The sequence below is a fragment of the Lonchura striata genome, chromosome 18 (genome assembly GCF_046129695.1).
Source record: "Lonchura striata isolate bLonStr1 chromosome 18, bLonStr1.mat, whole genome shotgun sequence".
Classification (NCBI taxonomy): domain Eukaryota; kingdom Metazoa; phylum Chordata; class Aves; order Passeriformes; family Estrildidae; genus Lonchura; species Lonchura striata.
In genome coordinates, this window is record NC_134620.1 from 12459991 (window position 1) to 12479961 (window position 19971).

General features: G+C 43.9%; 1 protein-coding gene across 3 annotated transcripts in view; it reads left to right on the forward strand.

Moving 5' to 3' along the window:
- Positions 1–19971, forward strand: part of KDM2B (lysine demethylase 2B) — a 106426-nt gene that overhangs the window by 20628 nt on the left and 65827 nt on the right. For all 3 annotated transcript variants that reach the window (XM_077787255.1, XM_021532716.3, XM_021532709.3), the window contains exons 5-8: positions 3629–3807; positions 5586–5692; positions 14183–14276; positions 15134–15287. In XM_077787255.1, coding sequence (XP_077643381.1) covers positions 3629–3807; positions 5586–5692; positions 14183–14276; positions 15134–15287 — 534 coding nt within the window. The remainder of the gene's footprint in view (positions 1–3628; positions 3808–5585; positions 5693–14182; positions 14277–15133; positions 15288–19971) is intronic.

Genomic DNA, 19971 nt, shown 5'->3' on the forward strand with positions numbered 1-19971 from the left:
GCACCTTTTCCTGCTGGTGCTGTGCTGGAGAAGAGACCACAGCCTAGAAAACTCTGGTGTCATTTGCAGCTCTGATTCACACCTCCTGTGCATTTCTCATACTCTGCTGTGTGGTTCATGTTTGCATTGCTTCCACTGCTCCAAAAATCCATGCTAAATCCACATCATGGAGAAGGATGGGCCCTGCTGAAAGCTGGAGTATGGCAGCTTGGATAACCTGAAGCTCAGGCAGGGGAATACAGTGCTTCGCTTGTTGGAAATAAAAAATGGCAGTTGTTTGACAACAGAAGATATCATTATAGTCCCAGCATTTCTCATTCTCTGTTCCCTCTCTGGAAAATCTTTTAAATATTTTATACATGATGGGAAATGTGGGTGCAAACTCTGCAGGGGAGATCAACAAGTGCTTTGCTGAATGACTTCAGAGCTTGAGCCCATAATTCCCAAAGTGTCTGGGGTGGGCTTGGTGAGCTGTGATTTGGGAAATCATTTGCTGGTGCAGGGAAGATGCCTGTGTAGCCTGCATTCCTCGAGGACAGTCCTCTCTCTGACAAGGGAACAAGGTTTGTTTCCTTGTTGCTCTTATTTTACCAAGAAGCCCAGAAGACCCACTCTCTCTGTACCAAACCAACTAGTCCAGGGTGGGCAATGGGAGGCAGGGACCCTGCACAAGTAATTTTTCCTCCAGATGTTCATTTCTATGTGAAAAAAAAAAAAAAATACATTACAGCATATAAAAATGTTGTACAATTCAATCTTTTAGAATCTTTACAGTGTCTTGTCTCACTTCAATCCCCATTAAGTGCTATTGTCCACTTAATGGGGATTTTACTAATACATGGGCTGGAGTAACTCGATGTGTTTTTAAGGTTTTAAGCAAAGCATAGTTCTTCTGCAGCTCATCCTGATGGATTTTTTTTTCCAACTTACATCCCTGCAATTGATTCTTCTTGTCTCCTTCTTGCTGTTGTCTGTTCTTCTTGTCAGAGATGGCACTAGCTTGTTTCTTAGTTACTGTCTTTGTCATCCTTTGGGGATTCACTTGTGCTCCATGAGCAAGCAGCAGGAGAGGAAGATGTTTCTTTAGGCGTAAAATCCCCCAGCATCACCACTCTGCCTCTGAGTCACATCTGCTGCCAGAGATGAAGCAGAGCCTCTTAATCCCACATTGCCCAGTCCAGAGCTCTATTGGAAAAACATCCAGGGAAGTCAAGGGTGAAGTGGTTCACAGCGCACTGAAGCTTCCCCTGTCAGCAGTGAGGGACTTTGCCAGGACTCCAGGTGTCTGTTAATCCATGTCCAGTGGGTGATGAGCTGAAGTGAGGGACAGGTGGGAAAGAGGATGAGAGGCTGCCAGGGTCACTGAGGTCCTGCTGGGACCTGCTGAGCTGCCCCAGGTTTGCTTGTGTGGGGTCCCTTCTTTGAGAACACAGTGAGAGTGTGATAAGGGGATGCCTAAGAATTGGTTAACAGAAATGGATCTTGATAAAATGTGTGTGGAGCTGCTCAGAAATCCAGCTTGACCTGAGATCTCTCAGCCTGCCATCACTTTTTGGAGCCTCTCTGTGCTTCTTTCCCTTGCTCTTTACTCTCCTAGATGATATTTTTCACCTTGTACTAGGAACAGGAGATAGAAGAAAGAGCTGAATCTTTTCAGGACAGAAGAGATAAAGCTGGCAGTGAGCCAGGGCTGCTGTGCAGTGGGCAGTGAACACCAGGATGTGAACCTGTAATTATACATCTCAAATTCGTGAGCAGTACTCCAAGAATCATTATGTATGGGCTTGTTTGACAGTACTGTGGCTTAAGAGAAAAACATCCCCTCAAATTACTCTTTAATTTGGAAGTCAAGAGATTATCAATTCAAATCTTAAGCTCTTCTGCCTGTAATTGATAATCGTGTTCATTTAACAAACCTGCTATTGAACTGCTCCTCATACTCTTAATTTATCAGGTAACTGCTGATTTTTCGTTTGGAAAGGATAATTGAGAGGCTCTACAAGGTTGCTTCCACCAAAGCTGAGGTCAGACCTAGACTAAAATATTGCAGAACCCAGGCTCAGCCAGGCAGCCCTTCAAATGGGATAATCTTTCAGTATCTGTTCCTCAACCCCCCTGGGCTGTAGCCATTGCTTTGATCCCAGGCTCTGGAAGCAGAGAGCAGGATGGCTTTCATTAGGAGCTTGTTTAACAGGACTCCACCCCAAGCTGCTAACCTGTGGAATTGAAAAAAGACCATTCCCTTAGATAGTAAAGCTTATGGTTAAAAAAACCCACAAGACCTTCCAGCCCGTAACTAGATTTTATGTATGTTGTTTCAAACATGCAGATGTCAAATTTAAGGATTCTTGTGCTTTTTCACACATAACTAAACTCTCCCCATCCTGCCTCAAGGTGGCAACACTCCAGACAGTCCGAAGCCCAGCCCAAGGATGGACTCCTGTTCCTTGGCCTTGGAATGAGGAGTTTGACTGACGGGCTGGTGGGACTACTCCAGATTTACACTATATAAATTTTTCTTTTTGATTTCAAAGCATTATGATCTTGAGTTCCTTTGCAGAGTCATTATCACATCTGTCACTGTCACTGTATCAGGGGCTAAGGATATTTGTAATGGAGAGCAGCAATCCAAGCTATTAGTCTTGCTGAAATACTGCTCCCAAGCACACGATAGACCAGGTGCTGTAATTATTAATAATTCCCTCTGATGGTGCATCACAGCCCTACATTTTGTACTAATGCAATTTATTCTGAGTTATTTCTTTGGCGGTGAAAATTGTTTTGGAGAGATTTTTTGGAAGCTTTGCGAGTTTGTTTGCTGGAATCCTCTCCTGGAAATGAGGCATGTCTCTCATGGGCTCCTGTTCACTCACACACAAATGAACTGCTAATTAGGATGATGAAATTGCTGGGAGAGGTGAAACCTTCCAGTTGGCCGAAGAGAAGATTGTGGATTAATCTGTGTAAAGCTGAAGGCTCGACTAAAACTGCTGCTCAACATTCTGGTGCTAATGAGACTTGTATGTCTGCCACTGAGGAGCTGAAAGTAAGGCTTGTAGTTTTTGTTGAGAGATCCAAAGTGGGGGCTCACTCCTCTATGGCATTTAGTGCTTTCATCCACTGGAATTGGGAATGTTCAGCAGTTTACAGTATCCAGGGATGCAAGGCAGTTTGCTCTTTGTGGATAGTTTTTGTACATGAGTAAAAGCATCTTGAGAGACATATGGAAGTTTAGAAAATTGCAGTATGATTTGGAGAGCAATTTGTCTTGCCTGCCCCCTGCTACCATATTCTATTACTTCTTCATAGTTTTTAATGTACTTCTGCTCACATCAATTCACATAAAGCAGGAAACTGCTCCCTCCATCTCTGTGAAGAACCAGGTGACTTGTTCAGTGTCATATTGGGCAAAGAGTCTAGTTCCAAGTTAGTTCCTTGCTCCCTGTTTGAGCTTCTTAGGAGCCATGGAAGGGCTGGTACTGCTCTCATCCTCTCTTCCTGCAGTTTCCCTGCAGTCCCTGAGAACTGATATATATAGATAGATATATAAAATAACATAGATCCATGTATGTATATATACATCAATGAAGGCAAGGCAGCTGTTTTGAGGTTGCTGCTGTGTTTGCAGGAAGCCGCCGGATCGTGGATGTGATGGATGTGAACACACAGAGGGGAGTTGAGATGAGCATGTCTCAGTTTGTGAGGTACTACGAGACCCCAGAGGCCCAGCGGGAGAAGCTCTACAACGTCATCAGCCTGGAGTTCAGTCACACCAAGCTGGAGAACATTGTCAAGCGCCCCAACGTGGTAAGGGAGCCCCTGGTGATGGGCTTTATTGCAGCTTCTTCCCAGAAATAAATCAGGGAATTTAAACAAGGTGATGGGAAGTGCCCAGAACTCCTGCTCATTTAGTGTCAGGATCTCATTTTTAGCCAAATAGAAAGCTGGTTTCCTTGACAGTGGAACTTAATTTACAGGAATTAGGTACCTGATGAGCTGCTAATCATGCAATTTGCACTGATACACAGTTCCTCTCAAGGCATTTAGGGGAAATACATCCAAAATTAAATACCCATCTAGTATTTTTCCTCCTCTAAAGAAGTTTAAACTATCAGGAAGCTTGGATTCATTATATATGAACACTCCTTTTACCTAAAAAATGTTCAGGGGGCTCCCAAAGCAAAAAAGTTGGAAACACAATTGTTAAATGTAGAAGTGTTTACATAATTAAATCAGTGTAATCACTGCTAGGTCAGAATTGGCAGTAGTGGAAGGGGGTAGATTTTTACATACTTTTTAAAGATAGAGGACTTTTGTGATTTTATTCCCGATGGAGTCACTGGCATGAAACTGTGACCTAAAGATTATTTCATTTATCTCTGAAATGTAGCCATGTGTGCTACACTAGCATGTAGCTGGGTGTAAAACTACAGCTCTGTGTTTTCTTTTCAGACACTTTTTACCTGATTTCTAAGTCTTTTTCTAGTTACAGCAGCAGTTTTTTTCTGCTGGGGACATCTCTTACCCAAGACAATATAAACACCACACTTCTGTCTGAACAGGTCACAAATAGATGGCAACTCTAATTGCTGGTTTGTAGAAGTAATTCTTAACTAGACTCCTTTGTTCTTTTACACGCAGATCACAAATTTGAATATTAAACACATATTTAGAAGTTCATTCAGATTTTTTGCTGTCATTCAGACACTTAGCGGGCAATTTGAAGGTGCTCTGGGGAATTTCTTGTGTTCAATTGATCCCGGTTTTCCCAAACACATTGTGCTCAGCGAGCTTTTAAAACATCTGTGCAAATTTCCTGGGTGCTTAGAAATTAAATACACAGTTAGGTACCTGTTATCACGTGTAAACGGTTATTTCATAGCTGTTTAAAATAGCCTGAGTGCACAGTTGTTTGTAAAACCAGGAATATTTAGATATCACTGAAAGAGAGATTTGCATTCCCATGGGAGTAGAAGAGAGGGTGTTGTGGAGGTCCAGTACCTAAAGTCAGCTCCCATATACTTGTATAAGATCTTCCCTTGAGTCCTGCAGAGTTTTGAGCCCATGTAAGGCAGAAATACATGATTTACTTTACCTTCTATGTAAACTCTGGGTTGCAATATCAGAATGTGGGAATTATTTCAGAATCAGGGCAGTAAGCAAGTTTTGTTTCCACATAGAGCTGTGATATTGATGGAATCAGTCCTATTTCCTCCTTGAAATGGAAGATAATAGCATTGTATAATCCCTTTTATGTTTGCATTTTAATGTTCATAAATGCAATTTCTAGGCTGTTGGCTACAAAAATGCCACAGACAGTACAAGAGAAGGTGCTCACAGGTGCCCATGAGACAGAATGTGCACTCAGGTAAACTGACTGTAAAACTCTCCTTCCCCTGTGTTTTAAGGGGTTGAGTTGTGGTGATGAAATGCTGCACCTTAAAAAGTGTGGTGCACAGGACTTTTGCTGAACAGCAAGATTCACCTGTCTGTGAGCATCTGCTGCTCTGGAGGAGTTTTAGCTGACAAGAATATGTCCTACTATGTGTCTGGGGAGCTAACAGCTGATTTTGGTGGCCTTTCAGGTGGACTTAGTCGACTGGGTGGATAATATGTGGCCACAGCACTTGAAGGAGAGACAGACAGATGCTACCAATGCTATTTCAGAGATGAAATACCCCAAAGTGAAAAAGTAAGTCTTTAAAAAGCTCTGATCTTGACTCTCTTAAATAATTTTAACTTTGCTGAATACAGTCTTTAATCAAGTCTCTTGGGAAAGTGCATTTTTATTTTTCAGTTTTGAGCAACTCTGTTTTAAAAGTGGCAGACTGACCTTAAGTAGTAAATTCTCTGAAAGTGCTGTCCAAAGAAATCACATCACACAGATATGTCACACAGCATAGTCAGAGTCCTGCTGTAGGCCGGGCTTAGATCCTGCCCAGGTTCTAAACTGCTAATGACAGACATTATTAGCTGAGAAATGTTTTGTGAAATGAGCTTGAAGTCCATTTTTAATGGGTGTGTGTGACTTCCTAGAAACTCTGTCACTGCCCTTCCTGCCAGTTTGCTTTTCCATTCACTTTTTCAAGAGCAAGGTCAAAGATTGGACTGACTATCCAGGCTCAGGACCCACTCAGGGCAGGTTTGAGACTGAACACAAGATCAGTTTGTCCTGGTTCTGCCTATCTCAGCTCTAGGTTTTGGGCAAGCATAGGCTCACCTTGCTTTTTCTTCTGCTTTAATGTCTTCCTTGAATCTTTTTATGTGGTGATTGGAAAAAGGAACTATTTGGGAGCCTCATAATGTGCACTGCAAGTTTCATGGGAATGAGTACAGCTGAGACAGGGGTTCCTTTAATGATGTAATGACCTGTATGGCTGATGAACACCAGGTAATCCTGGGAGCCCTTCACTGCTGTTTCTGTTTTATTGGCCAGACTGAATGCTGGCAGCATCCCAGGCTCTGCTGTTGAACCGACCTCTGATGTTCTGCAAATCACTCAGAACTCCTTCCAAACTGTAAAATAGATTGGTACCAACAGATACAAAGCAGTGTGCAGTCAGGAAGTGATATGTAGCATTTACTCTTGTTCTGTAAAAATAAACATTTTGGAAGGTAAAGGTCTCCATAAAAGAAGAGACTCTGTGACAAGCATTGGGGATTATGCTCAGCACCACTGATTTCAATGGAAGTTAAAGATACTCCTACATTTTGAAAAGATCAAACTGTTCATTAGGGTAACTCGATGTTGGATTGGAGTCTCCATGCATTTGGAAATGTCCTAAGTGACTTGCCTGAGGTCACACAATAAACCAGCAGCAGTGCAGCACTTGCTTCTCAAGTGGTCAGTCAGCTAAATAACATTATTTATAATTTGCCAGAGCTGAGAAACTAAATCATGATTCAGGGCCTAAGGATTCATGGATGGTACAAGGTAAGAAGTAAAGGAAACTATTCCTCTCCTACAGCAGGCACACTCCAGATGCTGAAAAAGATGTAGCAAGTAAACAGAGCAAGGCAGAGATGGTTTGAAGGATAAGGTAGCAACATGACTAACAGAATTTAGCAGAAAAAGCAGAGTATATGCTTGCAGTTCACTACTTGCATCACAGAATGCCAGATGGTAGGTTTCAAAGGGATTTTAGAGACGTACCAAATCAACAGATTTTGACATGGAGTTTTTCCCATTTGTGGAGGGTGGCCTGGTAGAAAGGCAGGAGATGCCTGATGAAGAAGCAGACATGGAGCCGTGGAGGTTGCTGTCACTGGCAAAGGGAAGGTGGAGGTTGACAGCTTGATAAACTAGTAGATGTGATAGGTACAGGGAAGCTAAACACTGAAAGACTGTGAACGCTTGAAATGTGACAATAGAGTTTGATGTTGGGAAAAGGAGTTACCAGGCATGAGTGTTAAAGGCGAGGGTGATGCAGCTGGAGTGATGAGGATGTTGCTACTGAGTGTCATCTCACAGAAAGACTAGAGAAGGATGATTTACAGCACTGTTGGCACAAACCCCTCATCAGTCTGAAGAAGCCACAAAGATAAAACCAGTAACAAACACTGACAGTCTGTGAGCACAAGAGAAGCTGTACCAGATCAGGACGAAGATCTGTGGCTCTCAGTAATCTGTCAGATGCTGGCATTGATGCCCTGGCAGGAGTGTAAGAATGGTGTGAGCATAAAATGATGCCGCTCTTAAAAATTACCTTCTGAACTTTGACTGTCTGCAGTCCAGGCAGGGGCTGTCCTGAGGTATAAGTGGTTTCTTTGTGCTCAGTGACTCTCAAAGAGATTGCTCTTCCATGAGCTTGACTGGTTTAAAGATGAACTCCTCAAGAGATTGGCTTTCTCCATCTTTGGGAATTTACCTTGTCCCTTTAATGTAAAGATACTGGTACCAGATACTGCTGTGAGTATCCAGAGGGTTTGAGCCCTTATTAAGGAAATAATGTTCAGTTGTGGAGCCACAAGTTCAGTGCTATTACTTCCTTCACACTGCCCATTCTTTTATGCCAATCATCTATATTCATATGCTTTATTAATGACTGTTGTTGCTCAGAAATGAGATCGATTCATTCTTTTCTTGTTCTGAGCATTCCCATAATTCTGAGAGTTTGCAGTATGCCATCCCCACCATTAACGTGTTCCCTACAAACAAAAAGCACTCCAGCGAGAGCGCTGCAGTTTCGCAGACACAGATGGCATTACCAGACACAAATGTCTGTCTTGGCTCCTGCACGTCGAGTTCCGTGCTGGGAGTGAAGTTAGAGAACGCTCCATCTGCTGCTTCGGTTACCAGAGCACCGCGCGCGCTGGAGCCCACCCTGCCCTGCGCTTGGACTTGCACCATTAACTTCTTCCAAAAATTCTGGGTAATGAACTTATTTTTCTGCCTGTAGGTAAATGGCTGCTTACCTCACGGGAGCCTTAGAGGAGCAAATTAAGTGGGGCAATAGTTTATGTCCCCTCTTTCACCTCCCAGGGTGCAAGTTCTCGAGAAAAGTCCTGCAGACATGAGATCCTGGATGAGAGTGGGAAGATGTTGTGTAACCAAGAGCCAGGAGAAAAAGGCAATGATATCTTAAATCAGCTTTTAGGGGCAGAAGTTTGTTATATCACCAACACCATTTTCAGGTAGCTCAAAACAAGCTGGGATTTGTTTTTCTGTTTAAATTACTTTAGTACTGAAGCAATCTGGATTATAGCTGAGTCAACTCCTCCCTCAAAAAAAAGTACTAATTTGATTTTTCATTTATCAAAAGAGATAGCCCTGCTGAAATTATTATCCTCTTTATTAGTTTTTGTGTTTGTAGCCATGCAAGATTATTTGCAATGCAGTAGCAGTGAATAGCTACAGTTCAGGACATGAAACAGTACAAGGAATTTCTAAGAACTTGGTAATATCTGTTCTGTGGAACAAATGAAAACGAAAGCTTTAGTCACTGCAACATCCTTTTACCTTCAAAATTCTTTCTATTACTTTAAATATCTAAGCACTGCTGTAATAGGTCTCTATAATGATGCCGGCCTTCAGTTAAGGATGGAGTATGTTGTGTGGAACATCTACCTGTTCACAAAGGAACGCTGCTCTGTTAGCATGTCCTCAGCCCTATTCTCCCTCTCTCAGGCTGTTGTTCAGCCATCCGTTCCTTTCTATTCATTCCTTTACTAAGTAGGGATGGATTTAAACAGATGCTAAAATGCTCTGCTGAGTTGTGGTCTAATTAGAAGCTGAGGGTGCCTCTGGAGACAGGGAATCGAGGGATTTCGCAGGTCCCACAAGGCAACCTGGCACTGGTTTATACATGTGAGAGCCTTGTCTGCACTTTGTATGCCATTTATGGATTGCTTTTGATACAAAACATCTATAAATATAATTCAGAAAAAAAAATTACACCAATAAGTGCGTGTTCGTTAAGACTTTCTAAGCTAGCAAAGTAAATAAAATGTGATGTCTTCATATCAGTGCACGAGTCTCAAATCCTCCTTCAGGTAGAACTTGGAGGAGCAGCATCACACGTGTAACTCAAATAACCACCAGTGTTTACAACAGTTTGTGGTGGCCCTGGAGCTGAACAGCCTTGTCACAGGATGAAGAAATGAGCTGTGCTCTCACAGACACCAAACTGCTGTTTCAGGGGCAGACAGGCCTGGCTCGCAGCGAGTTGTGTGGGGAAAAAAAAAATTAAAAATCCACCCCGCACACCCTTGCTGTTCCACCGGGGCTGGGACCGGGCAAGGGGGCGACGAGGGAAGTGTTGTCGCTTGCTTTGGTGCCCGTGTGGTCTGAGAGTGTGATTTGCAGGCACTTCACAAACTCTCCGGTGCACGGCAGAGAAGTGGCTTCTCTTATCTGGGGCGTTGTTCCTGTGTGTGCCCGACTCGGACCGTAACCCCTCAGGGCAGGAGCCGGGCCTTTCATGTGCGTTTGAAGTGCGCGGGCTGCGGCGGCCGCGGTGTGTGAGGATTCGGTTCGTTCCCTCGGGCTGGCAGCGCTCGGTGCCGCTCCCAGGCGGGGCACGGGGCGAAGGTTGGTCCCGCACGGGCACAGGGCCGGCCCCGAGCGGCCTCCCACGGGCAGGGCTGGCCCGGTACTGGGGGGTCCTGCGGAGCACGGCCAGCCGGGGTTCCTCATCCCTAACGGGGGAGCCGGGCTCATCCCCGCTGGAGCAGCCAGGGCTCACCCCTCCGCGAGGTGATGCTGGGGCTCATCCCCGCAGCGGCGGAGCCCGGGGAGGCGGGGGTGGGGGCGGCAGCCGGGCCGGTGCCTCCCGGGTGACAATGGTTTCTTTTGTCTTGCGGCGCAATTCGTGGCTTCCAGTTGCAGGGCCCCAGTGTGGGAGCGCTGTCGGTGCGGGCCGAGGCGCCCCGAGGTAGCCTTTGTTCCCGCTGCCTGCTGCCAGCCCCTGGCAGGCCCGGCAGAAGGGCCCCCGCGGGGCCGGGATGCTGCCGGGGGCCGCTCTGCCCCGACACCGGAGCGCCGCTGCCGCCCGGGGATGGCGAGCGAGGCCCGCGCCTTTCCCCGCCGCTGGCACTTGCAGTTGGCTCATGGCTCTGTGGTATTCGGTTTCAGGCTCAGGGATTTCAACCAGCCGGCGCTGCTCCTGGGAGGAAGGAAGAGTGAGCTATACTTTTCTCATTGGCCCGAACAAAAAACAGAAGCCTCTGCTGGGGTTTGGGAGTGGTTTATGGGCTGAGCTCAGTGGCAGGGGAGCCCTCGCAATGCCAGAGGGAATAGAGCCGTATGGTGCGCGGTGCCTATTGCGGGAGAGAAGGAGCTGAGCTCAGGGTAATGCTGCTGCCCGTGCGTCCGCTCGCGTCTCCCGGGCCCATGTGCATGAACGCTGCCGCTGCCTGCCCTGCCCGGCGCTGCCTTCGCATCCCGGCGCGGCTCTCGCTGTCTTTGTTTCTCTGTTTGCTTGCGGGTTTGTAGCGATGCGTGGCGAGTGCATTGTGGGTTTGCCTAGGAGTGTGGGCTCTGCGCTGGTTTATGGAGCGGTGTCTGTGTTGTTCCTGTGTTCCCAGCTCGCTGTGTTTGCTTAGTGGTTTAGCTTCATTTGTGTCATCTCCCACTCTTTTTTTTCTTTTTTTTTTTTTTTTTTGTATCTCCGTGTTTGTTCTTCCTCGTGAGTTTGCAGGTTTCTCCATATTTCTTCGCATCATTTTTCTAAGAAATTTTCCCAGATGTTTGTGGGGTTTTATGTTTTTTTTTTTCCCTCTTTTTTTTTGGGGGGGTGGGGGAAGGGGTGGGAGGGGGAAGTTCCCCTTTTTTCCACATCACAAATCCTTCCTCCAATACATTAATAACAATACATTAACTGGACAAATTTCAGGCTTGTGGAGAACACAAACCAAACTCTTCAGTCTGGAAGGGAAGCTCCCCCCCAACAGATTACAAGCAGCTGCATGTTTTAAAACCCTGTCTGAGGCTGTGCAGGGAGATAAAGTGGAGTGTGCAGGGGTTGGATGTGGTAGCAGTTGTGAAAATATTCAGCTTGGGGCATCTTCTGGGTCGCTTGTGTTTTCAGGGTGTAACTCTAGTCAGGTTGTGTCCCCAAGCCTGACGGGGGATTGTGTTCCTGGAGCCACTGTACCTGCCCTGGCCCAGAGCGCTGTGGTCACAGCACACAGTGGGATGTATTTCCTGAATTTCTTTCAACGTGGATGCTATGTTAAGGCTTTCCCCCCTTTTACCCTTTTTTTTTTTTTTTTTTTCCACTGTTATTATGGAAAACCCTGAAAAGTTGAGTGGTTCCCCAAATCAGCAGCTGTTGGTGATGAGAAGCCGAGCGGTGCCTGAGATTAGCAGTGCCATGGAGTGTGCCGGGACCATGTGACTGCGGTGTACATTGGAAGAGGAAGCTGTAGAGGTCAATGCAAAGGCATTGTGCCAGACTCTGGCAAACAGGGAGAGAGCTGGATGGCGGAAGATCCTCCCGCAGGCTCCTGAGCCGCCTGGGAGCTGTTGGGCTTGGACAAAAGCAGGCCTGGGAGATTAACAGCATAAATTAAGGCATGGCTTGTTTGTGGATGGAAAGAAAAACACTTTATTTTCCAAATGCTTTGCAGGTTCTTACTAATCGCCATAAGTGACTCTTCCACTAAAACCGCCTTTATTGAAGTGGAAATTGTGTTTAGAGGAGTTTCAAGAAAACAGAGGGGGAAATGGGGAAAAACAAGGAAAAGAAATAGTTCTGTGTTCACAGTTATACCTGCTTTGGTGTTTTCTCACAAAACTAAATTTAAAGTGCTTTGATTTGACAGGATTCAATCCTGTTATTACCTCTCTGAACATAAACAGTTTGAATGCTTCAGGTTTAGGTTATTGACTACTGAGAAATAGCTAAAAACAGCTAATGCCCAGGCCGTGTTTGCTCTTCCAGAATAACTTAATTCAGGAAGTGATTGTTGATAGGTAGCACTGTCTAGAAAATTTTTGTTGTTAGTGTGAAGTATTTTATATCTGGCATTCTGGAAACTGAAAATAATTGACTCCATAAGGATTTGAATTTTTTTACTTTAAAACAACACAAACCTCTAATACTCGGCACTGCTTACAAGCTGAGAATTTCTATGCTGATTTCTTTTTCCTAATGAGCAATAATTATTCAATCTGTGACTTTTTGCAGTTTGGCTGGAAGAAAAGCAACTTCCTTTCTGGGCTTCTTTTATTGTTTTTAAATTCTATCTGACTTGTAATCAACAACATCTTGGTAGAGAAAACATAAAAGGAGATTTTTTTAAAAAAAAGTGTTTGGGAGGGAAGGACTCATATTTTGAAATGGAGCATATTGAGAGTGTAGACAGCTTCTTGGCTAGCTGTGATTTTTGAAGCATCTGAAATACCCCAGGGGCAGCAAAAGCTTCTTCCTGCTTCTGAAGGATTAAAAAAAAAAAAAATTAAAAAAATTCCAGAGTGGGCAAGAGGAGAGACGTGTAATTGCACAAGGAGAGGTTTTAATTGTGAGATGAAGGCGCAGGACCTTTTTTGAAGCCCACAAATTGACTGTCTTCATGACAGCATTGCGTATCATTCTGTCAACTCCGGCTCGGGATGTGGTTGCTAGGCAGCGGCTCTTATAGACCCAGAGTGGCTCTGATTTGCCAGCCTTCTGCAGACACATGGTAAGGTCCTTCCCAGCCTATCATCTACAGGGACTTCTGCACGCCGGCTGCATACTGCTGAGCTTCTCCTACCTGAATGTGAGCAGAAAAAGGCACACTTAAATCAAACCTTTTTTTTTTTTTTTTTTTTTTTTTTTTTTTTTCCCCTCTATTTAAAAAAAAAAAAAAAAAAAAATTAACAAATCCCCTTCCGGTAGTGTTTCCATAACTCCCCTTAAAAACCAAACCAAACCCAAAAAAAAAAAAAAAAAAAAAAAAAAAAAGCCATGAAACGGAGACCGGAACAAGGAAAAGAGGTTAGTGGGTTAAGTGGTGTGTGTTTCCTGCGTTTGCAAAGGTGCCTACAGTGAGGAGGGCGGCTGTGATTCGGCCATTAGTTACAGATGGTGGCTGCAGGCTGGAGATTCCTGCAGCCAGACCACAGCTCTTGTGTCTTTTCCAGCAATGCAGACTTGAAACTGCTCAAATCCTGTATCAAGACGGCGTAAAAAATAGTGGATTTGATAGTTAGTGTGGCTGCCAGCTGGGTCCTTTATGTGTTTTGATGCAGAATGCCTAGAAATGTGAACAAAAAGGAGTTAGTTTGCCAAATGAGGTTTCTGTCCCCTAATCCTTGCAAAAATGGCATAAGTGGCAAGTAGGTGAAGAACATTCAGGAGGATTTATAAGCAAATTAGATTTTTCAAAACTTTGAAGCAATCTGCGTACAACTTTTGGTGAAGGTTGTGTCTCTGAAGTGATGAAGGAGAGCATTAAACAGATCACCCCAGAGACTGGCAGTGCCGTAAGAAATATTTCTGAACAGCCTAACTTCTAATGTTTTTCTATTCCTTAACTCTGGAAGCTTTAATTCCTCTTGTATGAAGAGCAAACTCAGGCATGGAGAGAGGGTTTTTCAGCAGAAACCTTGTTACCTTCGTGAGATAAATTCCTGTACTGTAAATGCAGAAACTTAATTGGTGGAAGCAGCATTGCACAGGCAGTTAACCTCTGCAAATTAAGATGTGAAAAATACTGTTTCAGATTGATTCATTTTTGTCCTTCACTCTACCTGCAGGTACTGTTTGATGAGTGTGAAAGGATGCTTCACTGATTTTCATATTGATTTTGGTGGCACTTCAGTGTGGTATCACGTTTTCCGTGGGGGGAAGGTAGGTGAACCTTTTTTGATATTTGGTTTTATTTCTTTGCACCTCTTGCAGAGGGGAGGGGTTGTTTTATTTCCTTTTTTTTTTTTTTCCTTTCTTTCTCTCTCTTTTTTTTTCCTTGAGGGGATCAGCCAGTGATCAGACTGCTTCAGCAGCTTTGTTGATACACGCAGAGTTTACTGAACTAGAAGGACACCAGTCACCGTTATGAAACAAACAAGTGATTTATTTGAAATACCAAATGTGTTATTTGCTGGTGGTGGTGCTTTTAGGCTTGCTGTTGCTGTGTGGTCCAGAAGTATCTTGCAGCAAGATGTGGCTCTCTGTACCCTTATTGGGTCAGACTGCCCTCACAAGTCTCCTGTAGCTAAAGCTTCTGTTCCTTTTAGAGATTCCACCTTTCTTTGGTGTGTACAGCACAATAAACCAGAACTGAAACATTAAAGGATACAGAAGCCTTAAAATACACAGCATGTACAGCTGCATTGCCATCTTTCCTGGTTTAGGATGTTTTTCCCAGTTGTAGTGTGGACAGTGTACAGTGGGAACTGAAGTCAGTGGAACAGCTCCTGTTCCTCTCTGTACCAACACGCTGTTCTGAACTGCAGGTAAACCACAGGCAGCTTCTGAGTAAGATATTTCTGGAAGAGAGATGACAAGTGACAGTTACCCAGCCACTTCCAGCACGTGGGCTAATTGCTGCTGCTGTCTGTGTGTGCCTCTGTGTACAACACCTGGAAAACAAGTGTTTCATGCAGAAAGCAGCTCATTTGCCTAACACACTGTAGCCTTGGTGGAGTTTCTCAGCTGTTTCTTTTTGTTGACTGTTGGTAATAATGAAATCTTCATTTTGTTTTTAGATCTTCTGGCTGATTCCACCTACCCTGCAGAATCTAGAACTTTATGAAGAATGGGTTCTCTCAGGAAAGCAAAGTGATATCTTTCTGGGAGACAGGGTGGAACGATGCCAAAGAATTGAGCTGAAACAAGGCTACACGTTCTTCATTCCTTCAGGTATCCCTGTTAACTAACCTTCTGGAATGATTGGGATTGTGTTTTACTATCAGTTCTGTGTAAAACAATTCTTCACACCTAAACCCTATACTGACCTCTTTATTTGCTGTGGTAAAAGAAAGGCCAGGGACTAAATGTGCTTAATTTTCCAGAAATTAGGACTGATGGAAAATGTACTATGAGGAAGTGTGTGAGTGATCATGTGTGTGTACTGGGAGAAAGGAGAGAGGAGTTGGGCCTCTGGAGCTGTCAGTTCACCACTTCTCATCAGAGCTGTACTGACTGCTGCTGTTAGCTTTCTGGGAAAGACAGTTTTCTCTTTTTGTGATCTTTTCTGGCAGGTTTCACCTGCAATTCAGTAACTTGCTTCTTTGCCTCTATCTGTAGCCAGACATGGGTCTTGGTGGAACTCAAGAGAGATTCCAGTCCATGGGAGAGCAGGTGCTGTGTTCCCTCAGGTTGCTTCTTGGGGAAACAGCTTCATTGTTATAACTGTTCAGATGGTGCTGAATCTGGACATCTTCCAGCAGCCCAGCCACACTCAGTTTTACACTGCTGCCCACCTCAGTAGCTGTGTTGCATGATCCAGGCTCATCTTGCAAAGCCACCAGATAGTTGTTGCTTTGAAGGATGATGCTTCAGCCCTTTCTGCTCCTGCCTAAATTGGATTAAGGATGGTGGAATGTGTAGCAGCCCTCCTTTAAGATTATATCAGACTTTGCTTTCTGTGACTATTATGGGATCATAAGTTTGTTTATAATAATTTAACACCTTGCCTCTGTCAATTGGATCTTACTGGGGAAATACATATAGGTAGACTTTCTACATGACAGAAAGGTAGGCTGGTAGATTTTCAGCTCTGGAATTAATTACTCTGTGGATATAGGATTATTATTTTTTAACCCTAGAAGCAGTGAGAATGCAGGCCATGTAGAGACAGGGACAATGTTCTTCTCATCTGGGGAGTTAGGATCAATTGAAGGCCACAAATGTGCACATTTGTAAGTATTTGGTAAGAATCAGCCTGGGAGATGACAGGAAAAATGACTTTGAGGGTGAAGGAGTTAATCTGTTAGAGGAATTAGATCTTGCCTTGAAACAGGTCAGAATGTGCCATTACTGTTCAAACTGGGTGTTTGAATGTGGCTGTGCTGTTTGCTTAGATCCCATTACTGCATCTTCTATTTATCTCCATCCTCCTGTGAAAAGCCTCCTACAAGTAAGACTTTCTGTATGTCAGTTTAGTCATGTTCAGCAGCTGGAAAACTGCAGGTTGTGCGAGCTTGGACAGGACACAGCTGTAACATGGTGGCTGACACAAAGACACAAAGTGATTCCAAATGGGTTTTTGACTGTCATTTCTGTTTTCTTAGGAAAGCCCCAAGTACAGAAATGCCAATACCTCAGACATTTTTGGCCCCATGCCAGATTTGAAAGGCATTTATGAATAATTTCTCTGTAAGCACCTCATAGATTCAAGGATTTTTGCTCTGCTCTATGTTGTTTGGAAAACTTATTTGCAAATCTCTTATTTGTGTGAAAGGGCATTATTTCTGCCTTTGTTTTAAGAGTATGGAAATGCCTAATTAAAGGCTGTTCCAGGTCAGTGAATTGAGCACAGCTGTGTAAAACAGGTCAATTCCTGTGACCTCTTTGCTCTGGTTTGTGCACGTATCATGTTAGTTAATGTTTGAAAGTGGTTTTTATGTGCTTTAGAAGTGTTCTTAGTGTTTAGATTTTGTTTATAGATGTCTGTAAAACCAGCGTGTCCTGTAGTTTCAATTGAGCCTGATAAACCCTTGACCAGCCTCAACTCATCCATGAGGAAATACCTTCTAATTACAGGTTTGGTCACAGAAAGTGTAGAGGAATTAGCGCTCAGCCAGGCTGTGAATGGGGAACATTTCAGCAAGGGACCTTTCCCATAAAATACCCTGCTCTGCTTCTGCTTTCAAGTAATTTTTGGGAGTAGTCTTAGAAATGCTGTTACACCATAGCACTGCGAGAGTGAGGTATGTAGAGAAGATTGTAAGAGGACAAGCGAGGGAGTGAAATCACAATGTGCTGGGAAATGGAAGGTTTGTCTGAGAATCTGGGATCAGCAGTAGATCCAGTAAATCCCCAAAAGTACAAACACTTGGACAAGGATGGGGATCATTCTTGGGGAAGGCATAATTATAGTGCTCACTAGGGCCTCAGGGTATTTTCCTCTCCATCACTGCCATCATCCTTTCAGGATTAAGTTTAAACTAGTAGATTTCTCCTGGTGTTTGTAACCCTGCAGAGCACTGAGAGCTCAATCTCAGCTGTGGTATCAAGGAGGAATTGAGCCCAATATCATCAGCACAGTGAATTGTTATGGGCCAAGGTGCATTTTTCAGCATGTTAGGAGTTCCTCCTAAATATGGGGAGGGGGAGGGCAAGCTGGGATTCTGAGGGATGTTCTTGCAGGAGTCCAGCTGTACCCTGGTAGCCCCATAGGTCTGCTCCACATGAGCCATGCACTGTTACATGTTCTCATCTCCCACTTCACTGATTCCCCCTGGTGAGTCAAGGATGATAACTCTTCTAAAGTCAGTGGTAAAGTGATAAAATCAACTAGAAACCTGGCCTTTTCCATTAATGCAACTGGTGTCAGTGTAATTGTTGATTGAGAAATACACACACTGTGCCATTCTGAGGTTTATGACCAGATTAGATGCAAGATGCTGGACCAGCTGAAGGTTAGGAGGGGAGGAGGCCATAACTGCTGCCAGTGTCAGGGAATGACTTTTAAATCTTTTTCTGTAGAACTCAAACTGTTGTTTCCCCAGGACGGGAGCAAACTTTTCCTTATACAGGAAAAGTGCTGCAGCCCCAGGATGTTTACACTGTGTATGTTACCATGGGCAGAGTTTAGTATGTAAAGTTTTCATATGGTAAGCATTCACCACAGCTGAAATCTGGTCAAGATAACACATATCACTCTGGAGTAGTGGACAGGGGATGCTGCCTATCTGACTCACATCCAAATAAAAGGGAAATTCTTTATAAAGTGTGTTCAGGTGGAAACTGTGATGATTCAGAAGAGAAAAAGCATAATTTCAGTGCTCAGTTATTGTCTCAGTAGGGAAACAACAGTCCAGTCACAGTCAAATCTAGAGCTTGTCCAGTACTGTTTTTGGTGTAGTTTTCTTCTGCACCATGTGATGATTTTTCAGGGGGGATGTGTGAAATGTTTGGAGTCTGTTGTAGTGGTGCTAATGGAGTAGTAATTAAGGTATTCCCATCACTGTGCTGGGACACAGAATCAGTGTTTGGGCAGCATCCCTCAGATTTCTACAGCTCAGGATTTCTGTGGATTTGTTTTTGGCTTCTACACGCCAATTGCTCTGCTACATCCTGACTGTTCCTCTGCAGCCTTTTTGAAATACTGCTCACTAAGCTAATGCCAGTCAACCAGGTTTTTTTATCTTCAGGGCTTCTCCCATAAGTATTTCCTCCTTTTTCATCACTGCATAACTTCACTGGAACCTTTCTCCCTCCTTCGCTTGCCCTTCACCCTCCACTCCAGTCTTTATTCTCTGTAAACTGTCTTTCACTTCTCTCCTTGCACTTGTTTTCTCAAGTGGTGCATTCATTGATTTCCCTCTCTCTTGGTCTCTGGACACCACATTAGTTCTTCTCATGTCCTCCTAAACATCATTGTTGTTTCCTAAATCCAAGCTCAAAACTAAGTGTACACAAAAATTCATCTTTTTTTTTCAACCCACTTGCTCTTTTAAGCCTTGCTGAATATGTAATTTTGATTGTGAGTGGTGGACCTCTGACATGGATATTGTCTTTCTCCTCCTGCTTGTTGTCCTCTACAAACAGGATTTTTGCCATAATTTGAAATATGTTAAACTTGTTTGCTTTTCTCTCAGTTTTTTGGTAGGCCTCTCTTTCAAAAAATTACTTTTGAAGTGCAAGTGTCTGCACCAGACATATATACACTTTTTGTGTATGTATGTCTGGTGCAGACACTTGCACTTCAAATTCTGGGGAGTTTGCACATGTAAAATTGGTGCAGACAAAAGCAGCCAGCTTGTGGTATCTTGTGGAAAATGTGTCTTGCAGTGGTTTTGCCTGCTAATATTGTGAAGTCAGAGAGCACTCAGTGTCTTGAAAAGGTGAACTCCAGCCAGTTCTGGATTGTCACTGATGTTATCTGCCAGAATATGGGTAAACGTGGTTTTTCTTTTTTTTTTTTTTTTGTTAAGACCACTTTTGCTGACCTCCGAGGTAGTTGCCACATTTGTTGTGGATATAAGTTGATTTCAGGGTTTGCAGTGGGATTGGTCTCAGAAAATTTGCAAACATCCTGCTTTTAGTTCCTTTGGGAGGAGATGGCTGATGCTGCCGAGGGTTGCTCTATCATCCTCTTATTCTTACAGCCTTTTTCTGAGCCTCTGTCACTGGGCAGAGGCAGTGGGCTCATGAGCAGCCGTGGACTTGGGTTGGGTCTTCTGATCTTACTGTAGGCTCTTCAAATCTGTATCTTCAACATGAGTCCATGGAAGAGGTGAGATATTGGGCTGCCATTAGATATTGCAGAAGACTTCTGCAGGTGCTGATTTATTCAACATTCCGATGGTATGATCAGAATCCAGACAGGGTGACCTCCTGTCAACTGGATGATGGTCCTTTCTGGTTCTTCTTCAAA